Consider the following 19,920-nt stretch of genomic DNA (forward strand, 5'->3'; position numbering starts at 1 on the left):
TCTTCTGGGTCAGACTGAGAACAACTGCAGACACCAACACAGCACCTACTACGGTGCTGCTCTACGCTGTGCAGACCCCCACAGCCCAAGCTGTTAGTGTTCACGACAGCTCCAGAGACACGGATCCAGACTTCTCTGCTGATCCCCTGCCTACCACCTCAACCCTGCTTGCATGGACTGACCCCAGCTGATCTCCTGGACCTTCCTACCACCTGCAGTCTGGGGGCCCCAGGCCTGGAAGAGTGGGCTCAGAGCTGGTCCAAATGAAGGGAAAACATTCAAGAGGTGACAAAGAAGAGGACCCCTTCTGCTTCAGTGGCTGCCATCTGGGCAGTTGGGGGTAGAAGTCCTGGTTTTCAAAGACCCCTCAGGTCTAGGCAGGCCCAGGCCAGGGTGGACATCAATTCCCTCAGGGCCGTCTCATGATCCACTGAAGAAGTCGGTGACCCCAGCCTGTGGGACAATCCTCCTTGAAGAGTGAGAGCTGGTGGGGCCTCAAGGAAGCTCAGAAGTCATGGGCCTTCTCAGGGGGCCAGAGGTAGGGCAACTGTAAGGAGGAGCCCACCATCCCCAGGGGATTCTCTCTAAGGATGGTGTCTCTCCAAGTATGTCCAGGTTTGGGAGAGTTATAGGGGGTTTGTCATAGACTGGTGGCCAGTCCAGGTTGGCAACCTCAGGAAGGCTCAAACCTCAGTTTCCTCACCTATAAAAACATCTCTAGTGTGGAGAAAAAGGAACTCTCCTACACTGCTGGTGGGAATGTAAATTGGTGCAGCCACTATGGAGAACAGTATGGAGGTTCCTTAAAAAACTAAAAACAGAACTACCATTATGACCCAGCAATCCCACTTCTGGGCATATATTCAGAGAAAACCGTAATTCATAAAGAACACGCACCCCAATGTTCATAGCAGCACTGTTTACAATAGTCAGGATGTGGAAGCAACCTAAATGTCCATCGACAGATGAATGGATAAAGAAGGTATGATACATATATATAATGGAATACTATTCAGCCATAAAAAAGAATGAAATAATGCCATTTGCAGCAACATGGATGGACCTAGAGATTATCATACTAAGTGAAGTAAGCCAGACAGAGAAAGACAAATATCATATGATACCGCTTATATGTGGAATATAAAAAAATATATACAAATGAACTTATTTACAAAACAGAAATAGATCTGCAGACATAGAAAACAAACTTATGGTTACCAAAGGGGAAAAGGGGGGAAGGGATAAATTAGGAGTTCGGGATTATCAGATAGATGTACATTACTATATATAAAATAGATAACCAACAAGGATCTACCATATAGCACAGGGAACTACACTCAATATTTTGTATAACCTATAATGGAAAAGAATCTGAAAAAGAATATATCAATATATAATATGTATAACTGAATCACTTTGCTGTATACTTGAAACTAATACAACATTGTAAATCAACTATATTTTAAAAAATTAAAAATAAATTAAAAAAATAAAAACACCTCAACTCAGGACCTCAATAGCTGATAATTTTGAAAAAAAAAGAAAAAGAACAAAGTTGGAAGACTCACAATTCCTGATTTCAAAACTTACTACAAAGCTACAGTAATTAATATAGTGTGGTACTGCCATAAGGACAGACATACAGACCAATGGAATGGAACAGAGAGCAAGAAATAAGCACTCACATATATGGTCAACTGATTTTCAACAAGGGTGGCAAGACCATTCAATGTGGAAAAGACAGTCTTTTCAACAAATAGTGCTGGAGAAACTGGATATGCACGTGCAAAAGAATGGAATTGGACTCCTAACACCATATACAAAAACTAACTCTTAAAACTGAACAACAAAAAGATAAACAACCCAATTCAAAAGTAGGCAAAGGACTTGAATAAACATTTCTCTAAAGAAGATATACAGATGGCCAATAAATATAAAAAAATATGCTCAACATCATTGGTCACTAGGGAAATACAAATCAAAACACCAATGAGGGACTTCCCTGGCAGTCCAGTGGTTAAGGCTCAGAGCTTCCACTGCAAGGGGCACGGTTCAATCCCTGGAAGGGGAACTAAGATCCCGCATGCAGCGTGGCACGGCCATATAAATAAATTTTTAAAAAATAAAATAAAAAGGCAAAGTTTAAAAAAAAACACCAAAGAGATACCACTTCATACCTACTAGGATGGCTATGATTGGGGAAAAAACACACAGAAAATAACAAGTGTTGGTGAAGATGTGGAGAAATCAGAACCCTGTGCATTGTTTTGTTTTGGGTTTTTTTTTTTTGTCTGTTTGTTTGAAACCTTCGTGCATTGCTGATGGGAATGTAAATGGAGCAGCTGCTGGGGAAAATAATTTAGCAGTTACTCAACATGTTAAACATAGGATTACCATATGATCCAGCAACTCCACTCCTAGGTATATACCCAAGAGAATTGAAAGCAGGGATTCAAACCAGTATTAGTACACCTGTGTTCACAGCGGCATTATTCACAATATTCAAAGTGAGGGAACAACCCAAGTGCCCAATAACAGATAAATGGATAAACAAAATGAGGTATATACGTAGAATGGAATATTTTTCAGCCATAAAAAGGAATGAAATTCTGACACATGCTAAAATATGGATGAACCTTAAAGACATTATGCTAAATGAAATAGGACAAATACTGTCTGATTCTACTTATATGTGGTCCCTAGCACGGCAAATTCATAGAGACAGAAAGCAGAGTAGGAGGTGAGAAGAGGGATATAGGGAGTAATTATTTAAGGGGTACAGAATTTCTGTTTGAAACTTGAAAAAGTTCTGGAAATAGATAGTGGTGATGGTGGTACAACATTGTGAATGTACTAATGCCACTCAACTGCTCACTCAAAAATGGTTAAGATGGTAAATTTTACGTTACGTATACTGACCACAAAAAAAGTAATTGTATAAGGTTAAAAGAAAAACAACCCTCTACCCTCTACTCATTCACAAGTGAGTCACGTAAATGGTAAAAGCATCACGTAAATGGTTACGTGATGCGGTCACGTAAATGGTAAAAGCCAGATATATGCTCATCGTCAGCAACAGCGATGCATCCAGAACACCAAAGTTATCTACATCAATGGTTCTCAGCCTTGGTTGCACTTTGGAAACTGGAGAACTTTGAAAAATACTGCTCCTCCACCCCGAAATTTGCATGCAATTGACCTGTGGCAGTGCCTGGGCATTGGTATTTTTGATCCCTGTCACATTTCTGATCTTATCTCCAACTTCTCTCTACCTCTGTCGCTCTGCCCCAGCCACACAGGCCTCCTTGTCCCTTGAAGAGGTCAAGCATTCTCCTGACTCAGCCCATCACCCCCTTTTCCTCTCCAGTATAGCTCAGCTTCCGCTTTTCCATTTCTGCAGTTGGGAAGCCCTGATCCCATCTGGCTGCCCCATCCCCACCCAGGCTGCTAGTCTCTGGAGCACCAGCAGACACTTCCTGTTGCCCAATAGCGGGTGGCCTGTCAACACCAGCAGAAGAGGATGTCACTCACCCGCCTCCTCTGTCACTCATTGCTCAGGGTACCAGGTCTCGGCAAACCACCACACACTCTCACTGACGCCAAGGGCTTTCTGAACTGGCCTGGGAAGGTAGCAGTCAGGCCTAGCCCAGCAGCCCCAAAGTCCAACGGGGTGGTATCCCCAGGCCCACATCCCCTCTATAAGCCTCAGTCTTCTCTATAAAGCAGGAATAAGAATACCAACCTCATGGGGCTATTGCATCTTGTCACCTGAAGCCATAGGAGTGACTCTCTAATGGTGGAATTTAATATGCAACGGTGAACGGAGTTGGGGGGGCATCCTGAGACTGGGAGGATCCACATATGAGGCTCACCCTGTAGGTGCCTATCCAATTATAAGTGGGGATCCCTTGGGATCTGTTACTGGTCTGCTAACTCCTGATGCTGAGCAGAAGAATGTGGTCCCCTGAGCCTCTCCATCTTCAAAGCCTTTATCTTAGGTGAGAATCACTCCGACATCCTACAGATGAGGTAACTGAAGTTCAGAGAGGGGAAAGGATTCTCCAGGTTCCCCTCAGCGAGTGAGGGTGGAAGCTTCACAGAGGCCTATTCCCCATTCTGAGACTGGAAGACAGGGAGTGACTGAGCCCATGAGGGAGGGACCTTCCGGAGCTAGCACAGCAGGGAGCCCTAGCATGGGCAGCCCCCAGGGCACAGGGCACAGGGCACAGGGCACACCACTCTCTCTAGCTGGACGTGAGGCAGTTTCAGTTTCCACAAGTTCCCTCCATCATGTGGTTTGCAGCGTCAGCCAGGCTCTAGGCGAGGTGGGCGGGCATCCTACCCACAGCCTGCCGCCTCCAAGCCTCTGCATGAGTGGAAACATCCATCCCTGGAGAGGGTGCAAAAAGGAAGAAAGCATCTTTGCCTTCACTCAAGGTTGGTCAAGACCTTTCACAAGCCGGCAAGGGCCTTCCCTTCCTACCAGTCACCCTGCACAGTCCTCTGGGCCAGAAAACCATCTTGCAAACCCACTGTGCCCTCTCCCCCTTCCACACCTCTGCCTGCTCCATTCCTTCCACCTGGAGCACCCTCTGCCCTCCTGCCACCTCCCAAATCCTCACCAACCCTTCCAAACCCAAGCAAGGCTCTCCCTCTCCATCCCAGGAGCTGGCAACCCCGGCTGGGGGGAGGTGCCAGGAGCAGCTAGGAAAAGTCCATGAGTTCCTGGGAATTGGATCAAAAAGAGGGTCTGGAGAAGCAGATCTTGTTTTCCACCAATAATAAAATCAAACGTGTGGGTTATGTTCTTGGCCCAGGACACCGCCTCCAGGAAATCCTACAGGAGAGCATCTGCAGGTATCGCAACGGCAGGGCAAACACAACCACAGACCTCTGCAGTTACCTATTGCCATTAGACAGCCAGCCGTGTCCTGTGGAGTGGGCGCTGAAGAACCAAGTTCTCAGGTCCCAGCGGGCACACGCGCCACGGAGTGTGCACAGAGTACGTGGAAGAGTTCATGCTATTGAGCTACAAATGTCGCCTAAAAACACCATCTTGGCCTTGAAAACAGGAATTGCTTAGCTGTGTTTTTAAATATTTTCCTTTTAATGAAATGCGTAATCCGTGATCACTTGCAGAAAATTATGGAGAGAAAAATCACATTACTTCCAAAACCATGGAAACCAGTGTTAACCTATAGGGAGCCGCCCTTATATCCAACAGGAGTTACAATTGAACCAAGAACTGGTCAATCTCCTTGGAGTCAGGGGCAGAACGGGACGGGGTCCGACAGAGCTAGGTAGGTGCCCCTGCTTTGTCCTGGACATATGACCATGAACTAGGCCCTTGACCTGCCCATGCCTCCGTTCTGCAGACAGGAGGACTTTGGCAAGTCTTTCCCTGCAGGGTGGGTTTGGGGACACACATGGAATGACTGTCGCAGTGCTTGGCACCTAATAGGCACTGTTGCCGCTCCTCTGGGGAGGATTTAAGTAGCTGGGACTCAGAGAAAAATATCTTCACAGAACAGGAAATAAGCATTCTCTTTTTCATTTTTAGTTGTGTAATTTAATTTTTCAATAGGTAATACATTTGCATGGTTCAAAAATTAAAAACTATAAAAAGATACATAGTGACAACGCTCACTGCCACCCAGCCCTGTAACCCATCAATCGCTTTTCTCTGACTCCCCGCAAGGTCATCAATTTAATTAGTTCTCTGTGTGTCTTTCCAGAGACTCTCGTTGTTAATACAAGCCTGTGCCGACATAAATGCTTATTTCCCCCATTTTTCACAACAGGTTGCATGCAAGACACACCGCTTGGCTCTATGCTTTTTACACAGAGCGCCATGCCTTGAAGAGCTTTGCAACCAGCACAGAAAGAGAGTCCATCCTCACCCCTTCTGACAGCCATGGCCAGGGAGACATTGGGAAGGCAGTAGGTGGCGGCAAAGGAAGGACAGCCAGGGGCCTCCCTCTCCCACCTCCTGCCTCTACAATCCCCTGTTTCTTGGGAAGACCCCCTCCTCAGCCACTGGCCCCCTCAGCCTTCAAGGCCACAGGGCCCTGCCCTGCTGCAAGTCCACCCACAAAGCCTGAGCGGCCTTAGGTTCCCAGCAGAGCCCCTCCAGGCCCAGTCTTCCCAGCCCCTTCCAGGTCCCTCTGGTCCCTCTTTCCTGGATGAAAAGGCTCCTGCCCAGCCAGAGGACTATGAAGGGTCCCAAAGTGACGGCTAGTGCCAAATGCTAGAGAACCGGGCCCACTCTCTCACCCAGGAATGCCTCCTCTTCTGGGAAGCTACCCAAAGACATAGTCCTCAAGTGCAAAACCTTGATACACAAAGATCTACCCAGTACATCACTGTCCAGAATAATAAATAATTGGTAGTAACCTAAATGTCCAACAATAGGGGATTGGATAAATAAATCACAGCATGTCCACCAAATCCACAAGCCGGAGGACCATGCAGTCATTAACAATGGTGTTTTGAAGATGAGGAAATCATACCCAGGCCCACACACATTCAAAACAGAATTATGCTGAAAAGAGGGTCGTCCCCACCTCAGTCTCCCCCTCTGTGGGGAACCTCAGAGTCTCAGAACTGGGAAGGAGAAGAGGCAACAGTAGCTGATCAGACACACGGGGCCTGAGTCCCCTCTCCCCACCCTCACCCGGTGCATCCTGGGTGAGTCATTCCCCCACCCAAGGATGTGGTACCTCCTTCTGTCCTCTGTTGGGGAGCTCAGCTCCTCCCAGCTTGGCACAGAGGTTTCCAGATGAAGCTGGAGCCCAGCCTCAAAGGGGAGAGATGTGATCTCAGGTCAGAGGGAAAAGTTCAGGCCTGTTCTCTCTGTCCCGAAAGCCGGGCGGCAGGGAGGGAAAGGGCAGGGAGTGAGAGGTAGTATATGCGACCCTTACTTTTCCTTTTAACAACCCCAAGTGGGACAGGATGTGGATCTTAATAAAACCTGGTCCAGACGTAGATTTTCCCTCTTGAAGCAATATCCAGTGACTTCTTTGCAAAGGCAGTTGGACATATAGGTCTGGGAGGCAATGAGGGGGTAGGAGGGGAAAGCTCAGCTCGGAGCACCCCTCTGGGTATGCCCCGTGCCCGGCCGTGTTATCAGAGAAGCTCAGTCTCCAGCACTGGATTCTGGCCTCCTTGAGGGCAAGACAGTCTCATTCATCTGATTGGACGTGGGGGTGGGAGGCCCAGCTTAGGCTACCTGGTAGTGAACCCTTCTCAACAGACATTTGTAGAACATAACTAAAGTAAAATGAAGGAGAAGATAGGTTCAGGAAGGCATTAGGACCGTGGATGCATTTACCGTTCATTCACTTATTCTATAAACATTGACTGAACACATACCCCACTCGCCAGCCCTATACTGAGGAGGCAGACAGGTGTTTCTTGCAATACAGTTTGGCAAGGAAAGCTGTGTGTACTGGGGAAGGGGGGTGGTATCCCCGCATTCTGGGGGCTTCTGTGCCGCTCGGTGCTGAGTCAGGTTATATGAGCTCGAAGTCCCCCTCAGCTCGAGCACCTGGTATTCTCATCCTCAGCCTTGTCTCACCAACAACCCCTGCTCTGAGGCTCAGCCACAAACTTCCTGCAAAGCCGTGATGTTCTTTATCACTGTGCGTGTATAACAGACATCAAATGATCCCTTCCCTCCCGCTGTGGCTAGGCCCGCCCCTGCCTCACTCCCACAGCAGCCTGCCTCTGAATGTTCTGCTGAAGATAGACGCAGGCTATAAATAAACACCGTGTGGCCACACTGGCAATAGTTGCAAATATCGGTGTACTGAGGGACGGGACTGGTCTGTTCCCATGCTGAATGTTCCCACCACTTCTGCCTTTTATAATTTTTTTGTCTCCTCTTGCTATCAGGCTACCAGCTATCTGTGAAACCATCTCTAACAGTTCAGGCGCACCAGTATTTAACCAAATGTAGATCCCTACTATTTGCTGTATCTATAGGTTAAAAGACCACACGACCAAGCTTGTTATAACTGTGGGTAAAATCAGAGTTCATGGGCCCTAACCACTATAGGGCGTCTCGTATGAGTAAAGTGTATAAGCTTCAATGCAAGCTCTTAGCTCCTCAGAAAACACTTCTGTTTCCCTCCTCACAACGGAGCTGGTGCGCCTTGGACTGGGGTGGGGGAAATCCAGGGGGAGGGGCAGGCAGGCCCCTGTCCCTAACACCCCCATGGCAGTTAGATCATTAAGTCTTTTCCATTTAACAGATTTGTCTGTAAATTGGGCTTTAAAAGACTTCTATGGACCTCATCTGATCTTACTTCTCTGGGAGGTGAGAAGGACAGTTTTTCTCCCTCTTCCACCAACGTGGCCCAAAGATCCAGTGATGGGCCCTGTTGCTAGAAGAGCAATGGAGCACCTGGGTGAGAGTCCACACACTGGGGCCAACCTGTCCGGTTTCATCCCAGCTACATGACCTTGGGCAAATGACTTAGGCTCTCTGTGCCTCAGCCTTCTCTTGTGAATAATAGGGATAACAATAGCATCTACCTCCTTGGTTTAAATGGGTGAATAGATACATAGTCCTGAGAACGGGCGGCTGGCACACCTTTAAGGCTCAGTAACTGTTAGCTGTCTTCGTGGGCTGGGTGGGGCTGAGCTCCCGTGAGAGGTGTTAGAATTCAGAGCCCTGGGGGCAGTGGTGCTGCCACCGACCTTCTGGGGCATCTGCCCAGGCTCAGTGTGAGAGGCTCCCACTGGCCACTTCTCCCGTTCTGCTCCAGCCTTCCCTAGGGAAGCTGCATCCTCACCCCAGGCCCAGGAAGCGAGCAGTGGCGGAGAGGGGGCACCTGTAGGCCGTGAAGCCCGCAGCAGCTCAGAGGTGGGGAGAGCACAGAGCGTGGGTGGGATACCGCTCAGGAAGCTGCCACAGGTGGGCTGCTGCCACCATACCCGGCTCTCCCTCATGTACCATCCCCCGCTGCCCAGATCCTGCCTTAGGGCTATTCCTTGGCCCAGCTCTGTCCTAGGGAAGGTGGACCCAGGGGCTCTGGGCTGGGACAGATGTCCTGGAGCTAAAATATAGTCAAGATGTCCTGGCCTGCCTTGGGCTACTAAGCACCTGGATTTTCAGGCCCTGTTCTTTCCCCAGACTTTGCACTCCAAGTCAGAGCAGTGATGTAGTGACCCACTGTCCGGCCTGTCACCCCACCCCTGCAGCCCCTCGCCCCTTGCCCCTTGCACGGGCCCCATTTGCCAGCCTGGTGCTTGGAATGGGCCGAGCCAGGTCTGCCTCCCTTGGTTTCTCTGGGCCGGTCCCAGCCCCTCTTTGTAGATATGGGGAAACGGAGGCCCAGAGAGGCATCCCTCTGCCCACTGTGCATTCAGTGCCGGCGGGAAGCAGGCCACTCACACGCTGGCCACGGGCCCCAAGCAGAGCGTAGTCTGGAAGGCAAGGAAGACCTGGCTCGTTAGCTTTCGTCCTCCTGGCCGGAGGCCCCAGGAAAGAGCCCAGGGAGGCCAGGCTGTTGACTGAGGCCGTGCGAAGTGAGCAAAGAGCCAGGTGTCCTCTGCAGGGCTGGAGGGGTTCCCTCAGGACAGCCACGTTCCCCAGCGCTAACCAGAGAGGTCTCAGCTTTTTCCTGTGAGCCACTGGGAACAGCCAGAGCTTGGGGAGCAGAGGGAGAGGTTGAGAGACAGCTGGAAAAAAGCTGAAGGGATCTGGGGTCCAAACTGGGCTTGCGGGCTGTGTGGCCTGGGCCAAGCATTTCACCCCCACGAGCCAGCTGGGTGCTGGAATTTCACAAGGAAAAGGCTTGATTTACATGTGCACTGGATTTAAGAAAGCCAGCAAGGAATTGCCCAGCCCTGTTGCCTCTTCAAAGGACCCCTGAGGTCTGCGAGGAAGAGGGGTTGGGTGAGGGGAAGAGAATTCCCATTTGGCGCTCCAGCAAGGCGTGGGGGAGTTTGTTACCTCACCTTGTTTTAACCCTCCCATCCAGTTGGTGCGTTTATTAATATCTCTCTCTACTATATAGATGGGGGAAAATGGAACTCAGATAGGTTAAATGACTTGTCCAGCCTCTAAATAGCAGAGCCAACATCCAAAGTCAAGTTTTTCTGGTCCCCAAACCTGACCCCCTCCCTCCTTTGCCTCACAAGACCTCCTCGAGCTCCCACCTATATATCAGACACTCCTAAAAAGTTCCTGCTGTGGGGAGAGGGTCACTCAGGGGAAAAACCAGCCCTGGGAGCACAGAGACTATCCCCCACTCACTGTGTTGAAGTTTGCAGAGAAATCAGTACCCCAGACTGAGGATCCCCTTCATCTTCTGACTCAGAAGCAGCCCAAGTCACCTCCACGATGATAAAGACCAAAAATCAACCACTATTTTTATGAGAAATCCCCCTCTTGGAGCCGCATCCCCACCCACCACCCCCGGGGAAACTTCAGCCGGACTGGCCTCCCCAGGGCCCACACCACTGGCTCAAGCCGGCAGCCGTCTTCACTCACCCAAAAGGCATCTTTGAACTGAAGCTGGGGCATCTTCCTCAGCCGACTGCCACGGCAAAGCTCCCTCTCCTGCCACAGACAGGGCTGAACGAGGGCCAGGAGGCAGGCGCACCGTCCCCGTCCTGGCAGCGCTGGCCCAGGGCCCCCCTTCCAGGCCGGCGCCGTCTGCAGTGCCTCAGAAGGCAGCTGTAAGCCAGAGACTGCTGGAGGGAGGAAAAGGGCTCAACCTGTTTTGTTTGGGGCTAGAATCAGCAGCAAAATGAGGAAGGGCTGGTGCCCAGTGATGGGAGGGCGGGTCCCAGTGTCCGGCCCGGCCCCTCACCAGCCCCGTGGAGACGGAGGACACAGCCCAGGCTTCAGGACTGAGAGCAGGGATGCCAGCCCCGGGCTGTAGGGAGGCAGGGGTCAGTGGGAGACGCAGCCCGGGGCCTGTGCAGGTAGGTTTGTGCAACCTCCCCCAGGGCAGGCTCCAGGGCTGTCGCCCCACAGGAAGTGGAGCTGCCGTGCTCCCCTGTGCAGCCCCGCCTGCCATCTGCCACCCAGCTACTTGCCTCCACTTGCCTCCTTCCGATGCCCTAGCTGGGCCATTCTCAGAGGCCATAAACTTAGGGAGCCTGAGGCCCACTGAAGCTGTGGGTAAGGAGGAGGGCAGGATCCCAGGTGCTGTCACCTACCACCGCAAGCCTCACCCCAGACTGGGTCCAGAGACACTAGACTCTCCACGCCTCACCAGCAAACCAAGAACATCATCAAACCCTGGGTGAACGTTGCCCCAATCCACATCCTGAACTCAAGGAGCTCACGGTCTGGGCGCAGACAGAGCTTTGTGCTGGGGGGAGCCGTAAAAGCACAGAAGTGGGGTGAGCAGGTAACTAGCCAAGGGGTAACAGCCTACGGATACTGCCTTCCCTCCAAGTCCCCAGGTTAGGCACTCTCTGGGGCAGGAAGCCCCCCTCTGAAGATGGAGTCTTCAGGCTGGAAGAATGTGGTTGGACCGAGAGACACAGGATTACAAAGGCATAAACGTGGGAGTTTAAAAAGCCAGGTTGAGGCCCCAGTTTCTGTTCTGTCTGAGCCTTACCCTTCAGAGGGACCTTAATCCACCCTCCAACTCTCTGAGCCTCAGTTTCCCCATCTGTCACCCCCAGTCTTTGGAAAAGACACAAAGTAATGTTGAGAACATTACTGGAGTTTCTGGTTTTGATGGGGCAGGTGCTGGGGGCTCTGTCTGGTATCAACTTGGGAAGAGCCCTGCGCTGGAGCTCCAGATACTGCCCTGGGGAGCCAGGGCCTGCCCACTCAGCAGAAGACATCAGCAGGGGGGCCGGAGCCCAGGGTGGGTTGGCAAGAAGGGATGAATCAGGCTCGTCCACAAATCACCACCCTTGGCGATGCCTCCCTTACCATTGACTGGTGGTGATTAGATGGATGAGAGCTGCCGCAGGAGAGAACTAAGAGCCCAAGTGCCAGTTAAGTAAGCCCAGGGTTAGAGGTGGGGCACACCCACACTTCTGCAATAACCACCCAAGAGAGAACACGTCAGGGAGAGCTGCAGGGCAGTGGGGCTACCGTGGTAGCCCCCTACCTCCAGAATCCTTGGGGTCAAGCTAATAAACATCTCCAGCATTGAAGGCACCCCAGTCAGGCTGTCTGCTGCTTGCAGCTGAAGACAGCTAATGTAAATATAACTCTGAACCCCGAAGGCCAAGTGCTGAGGTTGTTCCTCATCCCAATGGTATCACCACCTCTGATAGCACCGACTCAGCCTCCCTGGCCTTGGTTTTTCCATCTACCAAATGGGGTGACGCTTCTAGTTCTGGAGGCGGACTAGAAACTTTCTGTCGACAGACGGCTCTTACCCTCTTATCAGCAGGAAACTTCATAGCCAGGCTCTCTCCCCTGCCTCTCCAGGGGCTCCTCCCATCACCCCTCACAAATTTCTGCTCCAAACAGGCCTCTTCCCTCTCCCCAAAGGTACCCTCTCTACTCCTACCTCCACAGCTTTGGCCCTCTGCTCCCCAGCCTCATGCCTTCCTTCATCTTCCTTCCCTGGGCCAATCCTCCCATCCCCCAAGGTCCATCTCAAGGCTCCCACACATGAGGCCTTCCTTTCCCAGCTGCTCTGGTCCAGTCAGGGCAGCCCCAGACGGATGGCCATGCTGGTTGTGGGGTGAAGCAACTGGGGAAGGAAGTAACAGGAGACACCAATCTAAAGTACCCTGCTGCAGAGAGGTTTTCTCCCTCCCCACACCTCACCTTTTGCGGCTCCCAAGTTTGGGCCACCAGGACAGCCAGCTCGGCTTTGGAGCACTTGCTGAAGCTTTTTACATGGACAACCTCACTTAGTCCTCACCCCATCCTGTGGGGCACACATTATCATCATCCTCACTTCAGGAGCAAACTAAAGAGTTTATGCAACTTGCCCAAGGCCAGTAAGTAAAGCGCTAGGCTTCAGACCCAGGTCTGCCTGACGCCAAAGCCCATGTCTTAACCTTCACAGGTGTCTGTAATCAACAGCCCTCTCGTAACAATGGGTTTCATCCTTCCTTTCTCCAATTCTGCCTCCAGAACCTGTCACCCTGATCCGTAGCAGGAAAAGCTGAGTCCAGGGAGGCTGCTGGGGCTGGTGGTGACATTGGGTGAGAGTCCAGCCCTGGCACGTGATCTTCCAGGTTCACTTTGTCATTTGCACCCATTGAGGACGGCTTGGCCGCAAGGAACATAAAACCAGAGGGTCTGACATGGAGGACATGTGTTATCACCCACACAAGGGGTTTGGAGGCAGCATGGCCTCCAGGTGAAGTGCATTAGAGCCCCAGCTCAGTTTCTCTGTGATTCTCCTCATTGACTGTCTCCCTCCTCCATCTGCAACGGCTCTGGTCTACAACTCGACACAGCCACAGAGGAAGAAACGGGACCCCTCTCCTTGTCTCATTTTCTCCAAAGTCCTCCCCACCCAGTCTCCCGGGAGACCTCCCCATGTGTCTCACTGGCCAGAATGAGACTGAGTCACATGCCCATATACCACCATCACTGGCCTCAGGAAGGGGATGTCTTGATTGGGGTATTGGGAGCCAACCACCGTGACCACTACAGCCTTCTCCCAATCAGGTCCATGAACACTGCTAGGTACCAACTCCTGGCAGGCCCTGCTGGGACTGGGGCTCAGAGAGGACACAGACCTGGTCTCTGCCCTGGAGGACCCACAGACAAGTTCTAGAAAGATGTCTCCAGAGGGGAAGTGGTTGGGAGGGGGTGAGACAAGAAGAGGGTGTTGTTGTAACTCTGAGAGAGGGATGAGGCCTAGATGGGCAGGCAGGGAGGAGGGGATGGATTGGTGGGACATCAGGGAGGTGGAAGAGGGGGACGGAGTCATCTGAGCTCCCCTCAGAAAAGGGAGCTGCCCTCAGGACTCCCTTCATCACCAGCTCCCCCAGGGAGGGGGATCCAGTCCTGAAAATCACTATCACAATTGCCTCAAAACACAATTTGCCTTAAGGTCTGGGCAGCTGTGCTTGAGGCAAGCTTTGCTCCTTTTTTTTAAAGGGGGAGTCCCCCTGTGCAGGCAGAGCCCCATCCTGTTTTGCATGACATTTGAACACATCTACTTGAAGAATTTAAGAGGTAGTAGGTCTGAGGATTGAGAATAAAATGCAAACTCAGTTATTACAACATTGATTGCCACAGCAAGCCCTCTGGCGGGGTTCGGCTCCTGAAGCCACTTCATCCATCCTTTTGAGCCAAAGAAACAACAAAAACAATAATACTAGCCAGCACCAAGGGACTATTACTGCCTGCAGGGCCTGCATGTATTTTACATGCTTGATCTCATTGAATGCTCTCTACCAGGACCAGCCATGTAATTTGCAGCATCAATGTAAAATGAAAGTATGGGGCCTATTATTAAAAAGGTAAGGGAAAAATTGCCATTCAAGGCCCTAAAATATAAGTCTTTTCCTTTCCCATGTTCTCTCAACCTGTCCTGGTGCTTCACTTGCTATTTAATGTTACACTCCCTTGCGCATAGGAATACGTGAAGGACAAGCACCCTCCATCTCTTGACTCACTTCTGTAGGAGACCCAAGCTGCTGGGTTTTCCATCCTGCCAGTTACCAGACTGCATTCCCCAGCGGCGGTGGGGGTGGGGGGGCAGAGAAGTCAAGGCGGAGGGTGATCCCCAAGAATATTGCAAACTCATGCCAGGATGCCCTAGGTACCCGGAGCAGAAGTGAGCAGGAGAACCAATGTCCCGAGTCACCTGCTGAATGCGCCATGGTGCTGCCAGCACGGCACAGGGACGACCACTGCAGTGCCCCGTCCTGAGATGCCACCAGTCAACCCTGAGCCTCCCCACACCTGCACCAGGTTCCTGCTGGGGGCAGAGGGTGGCAGTGGTTGCTAGGCAGGAGTGGGGAGGGGAAAGCTGAGAACCCATCAGGGGTGGTAGTAGGAGACAGGACCACGCATGAGCCGAGGCTCCGAGCCCTGAATCCATGCTTCATTGTCCCATCAGACTTCACTTAAAAATACAAATCCAAAGATAATATTATTAGGAATTTCAAGATGCACATCCCTGTAGCCAACCCTGCTCACTACTGTCAGTTCTCCACACAGCAGGGTGACATTTTCAGACCCAAATCTAATCATCACCTTCCCGTTGTCACCTTGCTATGATTTCCCATTGCTCTTAGAATAATGGTCATTGTCCTTACATGGCCTGCATGATCTGGCCCCAGGCTACCCTTCAACCTCATCTCATACAGGAAGAATCTTAAAGCAATAGCTTGGAGCCTTCTGGAAAGGGGAAGGGGCTGTAGAAACAGAGCATTTCAAAGCTCCTTGGTGACATCAGGAATCCGGAAGGCCCTTAACACGAATTTCATTTGGAAACAGCATCACCACTGGTCCAAGGGACAATTTGTTTTGGCCCTTTCATTGCTAACATGCTGTCTTGATAATATCTGCCATTCTGTAGGCAGGCCAGGTGACACATGTATCTCCTTCCTTCCTGGAGGAACAGAGTGCACTGCCATGATGCTGGCATGGCTGTGGCGTACCCTCCCACCCCACCTACCCCATGGTTGAACTGGAATGTTCATGTACCCAGCTACTGTGGTCCACTGTTCCTGGGGGAAATGCCTGTAGGGTCCCTCCAGGGGGCCAGGTCCACTGGGCTGGGGCTCCCACTCTCGACTGCAGCTACCCTGGCCCAGAATAGAACAAGCTCCGCTGCAGGGCACCCACCAGCATTTACTGAGCCTTCTTGTCTGGAGACCTGGAAACAAACAAGGCAGGGCTTCTGCCTGTCTCGGCGGGGAGGCAGCCCAGGTGGGGAAATGTGCCGAACGGCAGGACAGCAGTGGGTGCAAGGAGAGAGGGGCTCTGCCTGGGAAGTTCTACCTCAGGAGGGGAGCTGGGGCCTGATTAACCAGAACAAGCTCACTGGTGAAACCAGGCAACAGGGAGTTCCAGGACGACAGCGGTAAGCCTGCTGGGGTCTCACTGCCCAGGGCCCTGTGCTAAGCACGTCACATGCCTGAGGTCTCACCTAATCCAACAGATAAGGAAACTGAGGCTCAGAGAGTTCAGTTAACTTGTCTGAGTTCCATCCTAAGCGGAGCCTTTCCTTCCTAGAGTGTGGGGCTGGGGGTGAGGGGCCAGGGCAGGGTCTGGAGCAGAAGCATGATGAGGAGGAAGGGGAGAGAAGGGAAGTCAGTAGCAGAGGAGGAAGTATGGGGACAAGGGGCCATGCAGGATGGGGGCCAGGGCTCCCAGAAAGTATGTCTGCCGCCTGGAGACATCCTGGCCCCAGATCTTCGGAGGGGACTGAGGGTGTGGCTCTTGGCCCTCAGGATGTGATACAGATTCTGTTTTTCAGTTTGCCCCAGGAAAGCAGTTGCAAAAAATAAAGCTTCTTCCCGCTCACACAGCTTTTCTGAGTTGACAAGGTGCTTTCAGATTTACTAATGTGCAGCAACCAGGGTGTGACTCTGAGTTTCCAATCATCATTGGTCTTCAGAAGCTGGGTGTTGTTGGCCAGGATCCTTAAAAGGCATCAAAGAAGTGCAAAGTGGCCAGTGGGCAGCCAGCAGAGTAATCAGGACCCCCTGCCCAGCCCGGTAGACATGGGGGAAGGGCTCCTTCAGTGAGGGCTGAGAACCACCACCGCTCACTGGTCAGAGGGTGGAGGACTGCAGTGGTGGAAGGGCCCGCAGAGACGATCTGGAGGTTCTCAAATGGAGGAAGGGTACCTATCAGAAGCCCTGTGGGACTTTGTTAGAAAACATAAGGCCAGGCTCCAACTTAGAGCGCCTGACTGGGTCGGGGACACGGACTCCACCTAGTTTCTAGTCACAGTCCGTGAGTCAGACATACACGCTCGGATGGGAACTCCTTCTATCCTCTTACTGCTTCATTTTACAGATGGGGAAACTGAGGCCCAGTGGGACAGAACAACTGACCTGATTCTAACAGGGAAGGCATGGTATAACCACCTCCCACGCCAACACCTGCCCCCGTCCTTTCCAGCCTGCTTTGTTTTGTGTTTTCCATCATAGCTCTTTTCTGTCTCAAAACAGAGCATCAAAACAGTTTTTCGGCATCCTCTCCTCTCCTCAGTTGGGCTGGTCTTAATTTAGTCAGAAAATGCCTTGTTCACAGTAAGGCAAGGCTTGATTGTGGCCCAGCTGGTGTTCAATTATCACTGAGAACCTGGGATTCAGAGGTAGGAGACCTGGACTTCAGTCTTGGCTGGGCCAGAAAATCACTAAGTTGAGAGATGGGGAAGGAAGCACGGATGCAGGCAAACGAGACAGCATGGGCCAAAGTGCGGAAACAGGAGGGTTCCAGGCATGTCCAGCCGGGGCGGGGAGGGGGGAGCAGGGAGAGCACTAGACTGGGAGTCCGAAGAGCGGGGTTTGAATCCCGGCTCCAGCCTCACCTCACCGAGACTGAGTTCCTCATCTGGAACACAGGGATGATAAGTCTATGTATTTAATAGGGTTGCTCTAAAATTTAAATAAGATGTTTCTAACGTGCCTAGCCCAGTGCTTGAGAACATGAAAAGGCATCTAGCTCAGATCCCGCGCAGAGCGGGCTTTCAGCCCACAGTGATGCTGCACCCACAGACCTGACCTGGCATTGTTGCTGCTGAGGCCCTGTCCTCTCAGGATCGACTGGAAAAGCCTCATTCCCAGGACTTCAAACAGCAGAACAAAGCCGAGGAGTGACTGGTAGCCTGAGCGTCATGGACGGCGTGACAGTAGACTCTCACCAGACGGTGAGACCCCACATTCCTGGGGTGCAGGTGCCCATCTCCCTAGTTTCCTCCTAAGCCCTGTCCTCACCAGCACTCTGCTATGGTCATCAGTAAAAGGCACATTTTCTCATGTTTTGGTTTGGCTTTTAAAATTTTTACATTTTTATTTTGATATAATTTTAAAAGTAAAGAGTACAAAGAACTCTTGTCCTCTTTCCCCAGATTCAGCAGATCATTTAAATTTTACCCAATCGCTTTATTATGATGTCTCTCTATATACTTACATATGCATATTAATTAACTATATATGCTTAATAATAGAGTATGTATTATCTGAGTAAGCTGGAGACATGGAACTCTTCACCCCTAAATTCTTTAGTGTATATTTCCCGAGAAAAAGGACATTCTCTTACATAACCACAGCACAATTTAACATTGACACAATGCTCTTGTCTAGTCTGCACTTCTCATTCAAATTTAATTCCATCAATTGTAATGTCCCTTAAGTCTATTTTTTCCCTCCTGGTCTCCTTCAATCTCTGACGGTTCCTCTATTTTCCCTTGCCATTCATGACATTGACACTTCGGAAAGCAGCAGGCTGGTCATTTTGTAGAATGTCTCAACATTTTGGGACTTCCCTGCTGGCACAGTGGTTAAGAATCTGCCTGCCACTGCAGGGGACAGGGGTTCGAGCCCTGGTCCGCGAAGTTCCCATATGCCGCAGAGCAACTAAGCCTGTGTGCCACAACTACTGAGCCTGCGCTCTAGATCCTGTGAGCCACAACTGCTGAGCCTTTGTGCTACAACTACTGAAGCCCGCGCACCTAGAGCCCATTCTCTGCAACAAGAGAAGCCACTGCAGTGAGAGGAGCCCACGCACCACAACGAAGAGTAGCCCCCACTCGCTGCAACTAGAGAAAGCCTGTGCACAGCAATGAAGACCCAACATGGTCAAAAATAAATAAGTAAATAAATTAATTTAAAAAAAAGGAATGTCTCAGCATTTGGATTTGTGTCTGGTTCTTCCCTCATGATTAGATTCAGATCATGCTCTTTTGGTAGGAACGCCACATAAGTGCTTCTGTGCTCTTCTCAGTGCATCATATCAGGAGGCACATGATGTCAGCTGGTCCCATTGTTGGTGATGTTAACTTTGGTCACTCGATTTCAGTGGTGTCTACCAGTTTTCTTCACCATAGAGTTACTGTTTTCCCCTTTGTGATTAATAAGTATCTTATAGGAAAATTCTTTGAGGCTATGTAAATACATGTATCCTGTTCCTCATCACATCTTCACCCACTAGCTTTTTTGGGGGTTTTTTTTGCGGTACGTGGGCTTCTCACTGCTGTGGCCTCTCCCGTTGCGGAGCACGGGCTCCGGACATGCAGGCTCAGCGGCCATGGCTCACGGGCCCAGCCACCCCGCGGCAATGTGGTTTCTTCCCGGACCGGGGCACGAACACGCGTCCCCTGCATCGGCAGGCGGACTCTCAACCACTGTGCCACCAGGGAAGCCCCACACCCACTGGTTTTGACATTCATTGATGTCACCCAACTCCACCCTTCCATCTATGTGTATTAGTTGACATCCTACTGAACAGAAGAATGTTCCCTTTTCCTCATTTATTTATTCATTTACTTATATTAATGAGGACTCGAGAATTTCTCTTTCGATGGGTTATAATCTGTTGTTATTGTTATTTATTTTGATGCTCAAACTGTCCCAGATTGGCCAGTGTGAGCCCCTTTAGGGTGGCTTGTGTTTCCTTTCGATGTGGCACTATTAGTTTTTGAGCACTTCCTTACTTTCTGGCATGAGATTTTTCAGACTCATCTTATATATTACCTGTCCCCAGCTCTGGAATCAAGCTTTCTCCAAGGATCCTGGTTCCTTCCAAGGGTGAGTCCAAAGTTTTTGCTCTTAACTCATTGCTCTTTACCTCTTGTCTCCCAGAAATGGTTGGAATAGATTTTAAGGAGAGAGTCAGAATTTTGTATGAGCAGGTGAGCCAAGAATTTTTAGGTCATTACTGATCTGAGCCCCGAGGAGTGCACATGGTTTGATGGAGCCTAGAGAAACATGAGTTCTTTTATCATCTTCATCTTCATCATCACTATTAATAAAAATAAAAAATTCCATTCATTCAGTGATGCTCTGTGCCAG

The 19,920-nt window shown here is 50.7% G+C and overlaps 1 protein-coding gene across 1 annotated transcript in view; it reads right to left on the reverse strand.

The window, feature by feature from the left end:
• The window catches only part of PSTPIP1 (proline-serine-threonine phosphatase interacting protein 1), a 41,073-nt gene extending 30,144 nt beyond the window's left edge, over nucleotides 1-10,929 (reverse strand). Inside the window, exon 1 of the mRNA XM_065871140.1 lies at nucleotides 10,499-10,929. Within this exon, the coding sequence (XP_065727212.1) occupies nucleotides 10,499-10,531 (33 nt within the window). The 5' untranslated portion in view covers nucleotides 10,532-10,929. The remainder of the gene's footprint in view (nucleotides 1-10,498) is intronic.
• Between the last annotated feature and the right edge of the window lie 8,991 nt (nucleotides 10,930-19,920).

This window comes from Phocoena phocoena, chromosome 2, assembly GCF_963924675.1.
Source record: "Phocoena phocoena chromosome 2, mPhoPho1.1, whole genome shotgun sequence".
NCBI classification, from domain to species: Eukaryota; Metazoa; Chordata; class Mammalia; order Artiodactyla; family Phocoenidae; genus Phocoena; species Phocoena phocoena.